Consider the following 12,037-nt stretch of genomic DNA (forward strand, 5'->3'; position numbering starts at 1 on the left):
CATCGTCCATTGCCACTACTACCGTCGGCCACCACCACCTCCACCACCACCACTACCATCAATTATATCAAATTATGAAAAATTATGTTCAAATATTATTTATTCTTTAATTATTTACTTTATTTGTGTTAATTATAACTATTATATAATAATTAAAATCATCAAATAACTTTTAAAGGGTAGTTTGTCTAGTTTTATCCCGTCCTAGTCATACAAAACACCAGACATACTCTTGTTACGTTCAGTCCAGTCCAGTCCCGTCCAGTCCTACTCTCTTGTCCTGTTCTGTTCAGTCTTGTCCAATTATGTCTGCGTACTAAACGCTACTTAAATGATGATCACAAAAACTTATTTTAATTTATAGTATAGAATCCAAACGTATTTCTCTTGTATAAAAACGTAGTACAAGTTCGACAACCAAAATTTCATAATCATACGTTCCAAAAACAAGAAGAACAAAGCATACGCATATTTGTTTGTGTTAGTTCCTCGAAAAATGCTATCGAGGTGTTTTCTTCAGTTTAGACAATACTTCAAGCACGGGTTTTTTTTTTCTTCGTATAAGTCACTCTTAATGTTCTCCTTCATCTATAGACGACGAGCTTTTGTTATGAAGTATCCCAATCCGGAATGTTAGAGGTAGCTTCGTTCACCATCTTTACAAGCGTAACCTACATCGTACGTACGAAGAAAACGTCAGTACAAACCTTCAATTTAGTTAAATAATGTTAAACGAGTTTGTCTTATTACGAGCACGACCTTTTAAAACGTAATAACTCAATAACCCTTTAAATGACAATAAACACCGTGCTCCTGTAAAATTATTGAGTCAACCTTTTTAAAGATTATACTCCTAATTAAAAACTCATTTCATTTAACTAGATGAACCCTTCCATAGAACAACATTCAACTAAATGCGCCTGATTGTGTGTGGAGTTGGGTTCACGTGAGACCAAGGGTTTTTTCGTGAGACCCGTAAGACCAATTTATGTTCATTGATCAACTTTATAAGCTAATGATCTAATGGTCTAAAGTTGCACGGTGGCAATTATGTGATTACTGATAAGTCTCGTGGCGTTTATGAATGTTCAGATTGTCAGATTATAGATCTAATCCAAGGGTTGAGAATTGGTCTTACGGGTCTCACGAAAAACCCTTAGTCTCACATGATGTGTGTGTGTGTGTATATATATATATATGGATGTGTACATAGAGTCAGAATCATGATATTGTGGGAATATTACATTATATCATATAAGGGTATCTTCGGAGGTCTCACAACAACCTTCACACCATATAAATGGGCCTTCACCTTTCCATTTGTTCTCACCAAAACCCAACCTCTGTGCATGTGTGCATGTGTGCATGTGTGTATGTGTGTATGTGTGTATGTGTATATAGAGGGGACGGTTCATATGAGAACCACAAAAAATTTAAGAACCGTGAGAACCTGTACATTCATTGATAAATATACACGATCAAAATATGTATTATGTCAATGATTATATTCATCAATGCATATCTACTATGTACGCAAAGTATATGCATCGATGCATATATTCACTAAAATCCTATTAGTATATACATGAATAGATATATACATGTTCTAATGGTTCTCAAATTTTTTGTAGTTCTCACATGAACCTGAGCATATATATACATATATACACTATACACACACACATATACATGTAGGCGCTTTTAAGCCCTTCCCGAAGTAAAGAGGGAATGGCCCTTCCTCTTACCTATATGTGTGTGTGTCTACTGAGCGAGTGGGTTGATTCCCCCAAGCTCGTTCATTGAATACACAATCGTGCAAGCAACAAAGCACAACTTTGATGCACCAAAGATCCTCAGGTTTGCAAGGATTGGAAAATAGAAAATGGATTCAAAGAGGACTCAAATTGAGCCTTGTGAACAAATGAAACCATAAATACAGGAAAACGGACGAAATTGAAATTTACAAAAAGAAAAAGAATGGCGACATATAAGAACCTATTTTATATAGGCATAATCGGTCTGAATTTGACTTTTTAAGTATCAAATTGGTTGCTTATAAACTCTAACTACATAGAAAGCAAGTTCATTGTAGATGAAATCTTGAATAGTTCGGTAAAACTATTTAAAAAGTATTCCCGCATATATTATATACATTTGAGCTAGAAAACTAAAAAATCTGTGTGTTTTGCCTTACCAAAACACTTCATCAATTAATAAGTACCATGACCTTCTTGACATGGCAAACCAAGCCAAACCAAACTAAAAGAGCCCGGTACATCTCACTCAAGAGGTGGGGTCTGGGGGATGTATGCAGACTTGTCTTGTGAAAATTACTGGCTTGTGAAAGTGTGAGAAAAAGAATGTTTGCCCGAAAAGTTGAAGATTTTGAAAAAAAGGAAAAGACTTCGAAAAAATAAGAACTTGGGGCAAGACCTTCTCGACATGATACAAAACCCTATTAACAAGCAGTGTCCTAGGTTTAAGGGATTTATAGCGATCGATAATGGTGCCAAATTATGGATGAATCATTTAGAAGATTTCGTTCATTATACTTACCACACTTTCAGGAACACCAGGTGGGGGTAAAGTGAGATTTCTTGGTGGAGGTCCTTGTAGATGTGATCTCTTGTCAAATCGCCATTCTCCAATCTTTCCATATGTTAGCTCTCCCTGCAAAATCAACAACTTAAACTATATTCCAACAAAGAAACACTAAAACGTGAAGCTTCAACCATTTGAAGCATTAGTCTTTAATCCTCCCTCTGTCCCGAAATAAATGTCCACAATAAAAAAGGCATACAGTTTTAGAAATGTGTAATTATTACACTTTTTAATTAACTAAATGACAATTTTACCCTTAATAATAAAAGCAATGAATTTCTTCATCCCTAATCAAGTGTAGAATTGGAAAATGCTGACACTTATGAAAGTGGACACTTATTTTGGGCAAACTAAAATAGAAATGCGGACACTTAATTTGGGATGGAGGGAGCATCCAAGAAAATGAATAATAGGGAAGCAAATTACCTTCATATTGTAGTCACATCCATATGTGTAATGAATAATAAACCTTTTGCCGATTTCCAAGTCCCATGGGGGCTGACAGATTGAAGTCAGCAATAAACTTTAAGAACACATTTCATCGTATTATAAATGTTAACTCAGGCTTGTGACTAAGGATATGTTCGGCAAACTACAAGCTAGATGAAATGTAAAATGACCTAAAAGGACATGTTAAAAAAGTTAATTGGAAAAATATACGGGGCATACTAGGAAAATTTTGGGGAAAACCCAAGAGCTTGTGGAAATGCTTCAAAACTCTATCTTATGGCCAACTAAATGGGGGTTTTTCAATAAGTTCGAAAAATAAGTTAGCTTATGGCTAAACATGACCTAATACATAAATGATAAGAAAAGTGGATTCAAACACCTGGAGCATAAAATCTTTCCGAAGAATGTGTTGGACACCATGCAAAGCAGAGGCCACGGCATATGCATACCTGATACGAAATTCAAATAAAAAAAAGTCAAAATTGTTGACAAATCGTACAATGTGCGAAAAGGGTCGATCATCCTTCATGAACTTCGACTCACATTTCTAATACCCATCCAAAAGCTTTATCAGTCTCGGGATCATCCTTCATTCTCAAAGAAACATTCATCCACGTGGGAGCGATTTTTTCAAGTAGATCCTGCAACAAATCAACTTTAGTTACATTCTTGTAGATCAAAGTCACATTTATATTTTCGAAGGTATATGGGGTCTCAAAAATTGTTTTTGTAGTACCTTTCTTATAATAACAGGAGAATTACCGATTGGATCAATGTTGGTCACTGGCCCATTTTCTTGAGGATAATATTTCCTGATTATTTTTTCGTTTTCCGCAGGCTTAATGTAGAAAAAAGGGAATCCGGCAGGAAATTCTCCACGAGCCAAATTAGGCAGTGGATTTACGAATATGTGGTCAGGCTCCGCCATCAATATATATCTGCGAAGGGTAAAATAGACATTTAACTTTTGTTGAATTTAATACGAAAAAAGAAACTAGTTGGCATAAGAATACTCACTCCTCTTCAATAGTGGCCCGCTCCAGCCATTGCACAAAGGCCCAAGGTCTGTTTAAAACTATGTACCCCTGTAAACCAAAAAAGATCCATGTTACAAAAGCAAAATTGTATTCTAAACACTAATTGCAGAATATTCGAAGGGAAATATTTCTTGAACAATTAGAAACTTGCAACATGCATAAATAAGCACCCGGGAAAGAAAGAACAAGCATACCCCACATAGGCTTTAATCAATTTGGAGCCACGATAAGTTTTACAAAATCTATATAAACATCAACCAAACAATGGACCCAGTAAATTTAAACTTTATATAAACATTTATTGATCTTAAACCGGTAGCTTGAATGACAAACTTTGATTTTCTTCAACTAAGCAAACACAATATATAATTATCATGATCATACTTGTAAAAACGAAGTTTGTAGGTGAAGATAACTTTTCAAACACTTTCATATAGTGTTCTCCTGGGCTAACTTTACATTTTTATGTATTGTTTTATACATGCAGTTACTCATAATGATCTGAATTTTAATATCTAGAGGAAGAAAACACCACAAAATTCAAAGTTGATTAAGTTCTTGAATAAAAGGTCTAGAACTTGGGAACATAGTGATGGAATGGTTGAAAAGAGCAATGGTTGAAAAGAGCAACACTTTTGATGAATAATAACAAAGAAACGTCACCGAAGTATTTAAGATCCATCAAAGTGCTTGTTAATCAAAATCTAATATAGCATCATATCCTAATAACATGTAAACAAGAAGCCTAGAAATATTAAGAAAAACCGAATGAGAAACAAAAAAGAATATAGGGAGGAAAGGCGACGTATAGCATAAACAAGGAGAAAGACGGTACATTACTCACTCCGTCCCAAAATAAGTATCCACGTTTCTAGTTTAGTTTGTCCCAAAATAAATGTCCACTTTCCCATTCTACCCTTAATTATCAGATGGATAAAATTTATCTCTCTATTGGTAAGGGTAAAAGCATCATTTAGTTAATTAAAAAGTGTAATAATTACACATTCCTACAACCGTGTGCCATTTTCAGTGTAGAAATTTATTTTGGGATGGAGGAATAGAAAAATGCAGAAGGCAAGTGTGATTAAATAAAATAGAGTAGAGGAGACAGAAAACTTAGCGTGAAACTCCAATAATTTCGATTAGGAATGTGTAATTTTTACTTCTTTAAAATAGTAAAGGACATCCAATTATTTCAATGTCTTATTTCCTATTTTGGATCTTGAAGTATTTGAAGGCTTCTAACCAGAAATTAAAACGATACGGAATCAAGTCAAATACTTTTTTAAAAACTACCCAACTAGGCAATTAGTATCTCAGCAACGCTTTTGAAAACTAGCCAACTAGACAACTACTTAAAGTCAGTTTAATCTTGTACTTAACAAAATTATGCCATTTAAATACGAGACTAGGATTGCTCATGAGTCCTTTGAAACTTGGATGGTATTTTCCAGCCTATTTACTCCAAGTTGATCCATTTATTGGACTTCCATAGATCAACTGTCCGTGATTTCTCTTTTCAAGTCTAAAGCAATTAAGGTCATAAACATTCCTGAAAAATAACGACAGCAAACACTTGGTCTGTAGGTCATACACCTTGCGGCAAGAAGAAACTTGAAGGAATATTGGAGAGCTTGTTGAGTGGCTTTACAGGATGACAACAGAAACTAGAGATGATGATACTAGTGAAAAATGATGCATTGCAAAAAGGCAGAATCAATTCTGCGAAGATTCATAGAATGCCAGAAACAGAAGCGGTGAGAAAAACTATGAGGTACCATAGAAACGAACCAAGAGGTAAAAGAGCAGGACTCAAAATATATCCCTATGTTCCATATATACAATATGTGACCTCATCTTAAACTAGAAGACCACTTCCCCTAGATACTCTTAAAAGTTCTATACTGGACTCAGCAGCTGATAGTTTTTGTTTTGTTCCAAAACTGTAGGCTTTAATGATTCTGGTTCCATGTAGAGAAAACTTTCTTTGGATATAAGAAGGGAAAAAGCACTATACTACTTCCGAAATGATGATGCTCATATGGCTTAAAGATTGCCTGTGATAATGCTCTTCCTTCAACTGCTAATGTTTGGGTCTGGCCTCCTAATGTTCCCCATTTTATTCAGCATCATTTATGAACTCCTATCGACACTTAATCCCTAGTATTCTAAATATATGAACTCCAGAAAAGGATGTATAATCTAATTTAAAACAAATGCTCTGCTTCACAACATTTGATGCATTGACTCCTAGCTGAACTAAGGGGTTGTTTGGTTGGTTTTCCATTAAGTTTTGTATAGATTAGGAAGTTTGTGTTGATTAATATGTCTATATAGACTGGGAAGGTTTTTGTTTGAGAGGGTTTTTTTATAGATAGAAGAAAGGTGTTTATTAATTGGGAGGGGCAGGTTTGGGAAAAAACTGCTTTCTGCATAAAACTCCCCATTAGAAGCTTACTGAATAAGCCACTTTCTATATCATTAAGCCCCTACCAAACAGTCATGTATAGCTGACGGAATAAGTTGTGAGTCCCATTAAGATAATGCACTGTAGACAAGTTTATGATGATCAGTTTATCATACTCGACCGATCTTTATATCCTCTCCTTCAACTGATGCTTTACAAATCGGTATCTCCCTCTTTTATAAGAGACCGCATTCCTCAATGAAAGATTCTAGTTCCAATAATGTTTTAGGGTCATCTACAAAAGCCTAAGACTGCATACAAATAGTAAAAGTACTCTACTCCCTCCGTCAAGAAATAAATATCCACATTTTTATTTAAGTTTGTCCCAAAATAAGTGTCCACTTTGAAAATTAGATGGTTATAATCTATTAAATTTCCAACTGTACTCTTAATCATGACGCACAAAGGTTAAAGAGTTGATGAGATGGTTTAGAGAGAAAAGGTTTGCCACCATCATTAAGGGTTAAACTGTTATTTGGTTAATTAAAAAGTGTTGTAATTACATATTTCTTAATCCAATATAATCATTGAATTTGAAACTGTAAGTGATACACATACGTTGATTTAGTTGATAAGCTTTCTTACTTAAGTAACACATAAGATATCATCCTCCACTTAACCAATGACCTTCCAGCCCATGACAACAAACATAAATCTGTAACCGAAGGAAAATCTGTGTAGGTCTACCAAATACTTGAAGTGATGCAAACATTTTGAAAAGAAAAATGCAACTTCTTGTGATGCATCTTCATGTTCCACCCTATTGTGTATCCTACAATGCTTGCCGGGACCTTGGAGATATGCATGCGCACACATTGACACACATATATATACATATGCATTTGCATGCACATGTACTGTGTTTATGTGTGTGTATGTATATACACACACACATAAACATTTGTACTCCCTAAACAAGACAAGTACTTGGAAGGAAAAATAAAAAATGAGAGCACCACAATTTTGAAAACAATAATTCAAGTTTCCATTTAAAACCAACTCAACTTGCCTTTGCCACAGTTACAAACCCAAAAACGACTCGAAGTAATCATTTAACGAAAATGGCATACAAAGATTTAATGCACCAACACTACAGAAACAACAACAAACCAAAGCGATACCTTGTTTTAATGCAATTTCAGCTTAAAAAAATTCAGGGAACTTGACCAAATCTTTGATAGCTTGTTTAGTCACCCACTGCTACAGAATAGCATTTAAACAACTATAACTATACCTGATTGTTGATGTTCATTTTGGCATCCTTCTCAACTAACGTTCTTATAGAAAACTTGTTCAAAAAAACAAATAAAACCTAACCTTTCAAGAATTGGGCAAAACGAAATGGAACCAACTTTTGCCTTTGTTCCTATTTTGGGTAAGCAACTTTCAGAAACTACATTTTGGGGAACCAACTTCGATTTCATTCCTACTTTTAGCACATGAATTTGGTCGGTCCCTTGGATGAGAAGTTTTCAAAGTTGGTTCCCCAAAAATGGAGGTTTTAAAAGTTGGTTCCATATTGGTTCGATTTGCCTTTTAAATTAAACCATGCATTTTAATCATGGCCCAAATTTTCTCAAAAGGATAAATCCTGTAGCTTTCAAAAAAGTGAATAATAGGAAATGAACATACATGATCTTTGCTTAATCACAAAACATGCTAGAAAGTGGTGATTTCTATATGTTGAATTGGAGGCCAGTATTACATCATATTCTCTTTGTTCCATGAAAATCAGAATGTTCAACTACATATAGTCTAAGAGAAGTGTTTGAATGCTAACCATGTGTCTTAAGTACCCTTTAATAATGACATAATAAAAAGAATCTTGTGGACTCGGATCAATATCATTAATTTTTTGCAATAACTATAGTGGGTGAATGTGTCATTTTAATTTAAAAAGTTGTCCAACATGGAACTGCAGTTTCTATGGGCGTCCTGAAATGAATATGACAATTTTCATGTGACAGGGAGAGTAATAGTTACAGGGGCAAAAATGCAACGAAGTTTGCCTTAATTCCAATTTAGTAAGGAGAATTTTTTTCTTAATCAATGTAACATAAGTTTCAAAATTTTCTATTTTTACCCATTCTAACCAGTAGCTTGGTGATCTTGTAACTTTTGATGTCATAGAGGTCAAGTTTATCGTCTACTTCGTCATAACTCTTTCGTAAACGGTTATCCATGTTATCAAATGCTAAAAGATCATTAGGTTACCGGTCAAAATGGATACAAAATGGAAAATTTGGAACTTTGTTATGACAATTGAGAAACAAAATTCTTCATCATACCAAATAAGAAGTAAACTAAACTTTGTTGCATTTTGATGCATTTTACCCGATTAATCATATTATAAGATGTTGCATAGGCTTATCAACACAAAATACATATTACCATATACAAAAACTAGGATATATAATGAAAAAAGAAAGGAATCGGGTTTCTTACTCGATCCAAACCTGATGGAAGGGGGTCAACTACAAAAGTTGGAATCTCATCCATCAGATTGTCGGGTTGTCCGGAATGGAGAATCCTGGTGAACTTTCCCATCTCTGATCCCACCATATTTTTCTGCTTCTTATACCAATAATACATAATACGGCATTGCCATTTGCTATAAGGAGCATCTGTAGCTGTCAATGCAACATGGAATAACACCTTGGTACCCCCTGGTTTCTTCATATTATCAGGCATCTCAACAATAGGATCAAGCGACAACCGTCCAGAATTCATCCCTTTGTTGCGAACTATCATTGTTATTAAATTATATGTTGCAAAGAATGAACCGACAGCCAAAAGAACAAGGAACAACAATGATGTACAACTCATATTTTTCCTTGCCATCTTAACTTCTATTCCAGAAACATTAACCTTCAGTTTTTCCACTTTTGAAGAGCTACAGAAGTCGGTCAACTAATTACTCTGATACATCAGCAACCATATGATACGCAGCCTCTTAATATCTTTCAGAACAAAGTAGCATTCATTCAAATCAATCTGTATTAGACATAATGAAGGTCAATGTCATATAAGTCAACCAGTTGACTTTAATCATATAAATGCATTAACATGCTAATACATGAAAACCAAATCAAACCAAACGAGTCCATTATATCCCACTCCCACCAAAGGTAGGGTCGCCCTGCCAGGTGGGGGTGGGGGTGGGGGGGTTATGACTTATGCATACCTGACCTCTACCCTAAAGAGTAGAGAGGTTTTTTCTGTGGTGACCCCCGCCTAGGGAAATGTGTGTGAAAGGGTGAAAAACATATGCTAAAACAAGAAAAGCTAGATAAAAGTAAGCAACAACGATAAAAATAGAAGCAAGTTCAGAAAAAATACACAATGTGTGAAACAACACAACCCTAGTCTAACTTAGGTCTCCGATAGCCCAACTACCGACTCACTATCCCTATCCCCTACCTCTAGCTCCTAGTCTTGCGTCTCTAAGAACTCCTATCAGAGCTCATGTCCTAAGAAATGCCTAAACATGATAATGTGACTAAACATAAGCATAAAGTCTAACAAAGTACTCCATAGGAGTCCATACAACTACATCAAATTAGCTCTAAAATTTATCATAGAATCAAGAAATATTAACACATTAATTTGATTCAAACCCCATAAAGCAATCCTAGCAACATGAATAATTGAGTTAAAACATTTGTAACTAAACTTGGCTTTATCTTTCAACTATTACAATTGCAGAAAGCCCAGCATACTATAACTGGAAAACATGTACTAATCAATTAATCATTGTACCTTTTCCCAGCTTCCAAGCAATCTTGTAATGGAAGTTAGGGCAAAAATGTGCCAAGTTTCCAACAATTTCCTTTGGGACTTTTACAAGTAAATGGTTATTTTTGAGAGCTGGATTTGAAATAAAAGGTGAATACAATCACATAAATGTATTTGTAACCAATAGCATATGAACATCAAAACTAAAAACAAAGCTCCAATCAAATCCCATCCTTCTCTAGCACTGAATATGGCCTAAAATCAATAGAATGGTAAGGGTGTGCATACAAAATGCATTGCGACCAAACTCGAACTTAGATTCCAGAGCCCTAAGCATAATGTAGCTACAACAACCAGATCATAAGCTCCTAAGTCCTAATTGAATCCCAAATAATGAACAACTATGCAGGGAAAACCTCATAGAATCGGGGATTGAGGTAGTAATTGCAGATAAACCCCAAATTTCACAAACAAAAACCAAAAAGCGAAGTCAAATCAACGATAGATTTCGTGACGAAGAAGCAAACGGTCATCATGTGAATCATAAAATCAACTCTAACAGTCAACAAAATAGAAGTATTGCCACCATAAAACCCCGATTAAATCTTGAATTTGTTGTACCTTAATCAACGAAATGATGGTGACAGGAAAAGCAAGAGAAGGTTCTTGTTCACGAGAAGGAAACGTTCAAGTGGCGATAGGCACAAATGGAAAGTAGCAGAATCTTGAAGAAGGTTCTTGAGCTTTAAGGTTTTCCAATCTCGAGATGCCTGCCAATTGGCAAATGCCCCACGAACATTCAACGCTGAAATTTAGACCAGATCCATGATAGACAAAAAGGGTTTTCCTTTCTTTAAATCTTTTTAGTCAGTGCTCTCATTCTCTCTTTGCAGTTTGGAGGTCGTCTCCATTTTCCAGTGAATATATATATATATATATATACCCACATATATGTACACGCATATATATGTATGTATGTATGTATACATACATTTTGTAGATCATAAATAACAATTAAAATAGTTAACATTTTCAATGCCAAACACAATTTGACAAAATAGCTGAGTGTGTTAATGGATTGAGTTGATCGGGTTAAAAGCATTACAACAACCTAATTCAATGTATATGATTTGAAAAATCTCAATCCAACCAAAACTAAAATGCAATACAAATCGTGTGGATTGGTCGGGTTGATATAAAAATATTCTATTGATGTAGCTTATTCATATGCCTTGTAAGTATTTCACATTCAATTTACATATATGTGTTCGCATTTGCTAAACGTATATACAAAACATTTATATAGAGATGGAGAATAAATTGAAAATAAATCCATATGAATATGATACGTGATAGTGTAATTGTTTAATATACATATTAATAGAGACTTAATCAGGCCCATTTCTGACATTTTATAGGCTCTGGACGAACGTAAAAACAAGGTTCGCTGCAAGAAATAATGTTTTTAGCAACGACTTTTGTCATAACTAAAAGTCCATTTATCATCCGAAGAGTATATAACATAACATGTTGTTGCCATAACTTGTGGTGGAAACATGTTATCGCTAAAAGGCGCATCATCAAAACTCACTTTTCTTGTAGTGACTCCTCAGTAAGTATGGAAAAAATTCAATAAATGTTTTTTATTAGTAAAAAATTGAGTACAAGAAATGTTAATAATTTATTGAGAAAATAAATCTTATTTATCTTTATTATAAATATATAAGAGAATACTTAAATTTACGTA

General features: G+C 34.6%; 1 protein-coding gene across 1 annotated transcript; it reads right to left on the reverse strand.

Moving 5' to 3' along the window:
* Positions 1-368: 368 nt before the first annotated feature.
* LOC112503510 (hydroxyproline O-arabinosyltransferase 3-like) lies at positions 369-11,222 on the reverse strand. Its single transcript, XM_025107538.1, has 9 exons — positions 10,912-11,222; positions 9,001-9,549; positions 4,069-4,136; positions 3,788-3,989; positions 3,595-3,692; positions 3,431-3,500; positions 3,028-3,099; positions 2,557-2,670; positions 369-671 (listed from the first exon to the last, which is right to left on the reverse strand). Exons 2-9 carry the CDS (start codon positions 9,394-9,396, stop codon positions 609-611), a joined length of 1,083 nt encoding a protein of 360 aa, XP_024963306.1. The 5' UTR covers positions 9,397-9,549; positions 10,912-11,222; the 3' UTR covers positions 369-608.
* Positions 11,223-12,037: the final 815 nt, after the last annotated feature.

The sequence above is a fragment of the Cynara cardunculus genome, unplaced genomic scaffold, assembly GCF_001531365.2.
Source record: "Cynara cardunculus var. scolymus isolate 2C unplaced genomic scaffold, CcrdV1 Un_Scaffold_3161, whole genome shotgun sequence".
Classification (NCBI taxonomy): Eukaryota; Viridiplantae; Streptophyta; class Magnoliopsida; order Asterales; family Asteraceae; genus Cynara; species Cynara cardunculus.

Bases quoted from the DNA above. Each gene is read 5' to 3' on its own strand.
- LOC112503510 (XM_025107538.1), bottom strand. From the start codon at position 9,396: ATGGCAAGGAAAAATATGAGTTGTACATCATTGTTGTTCCTTGTTCTT. The intron at 3,100-3,430 runs GTGTTTGAATCC...TCAATCTGTCAG, and splicing joins GGAAAGATTTTATGCTCCAG to CCCCCATGGGACTTGGAAAT. The intron at 672-2,556 runs GTAAGTATAATG...CGTACGATGTAG, and splicing joins CTGGTGTTCCTGAAAGTGTG to GTTACGCTTGTAAAGATGGT.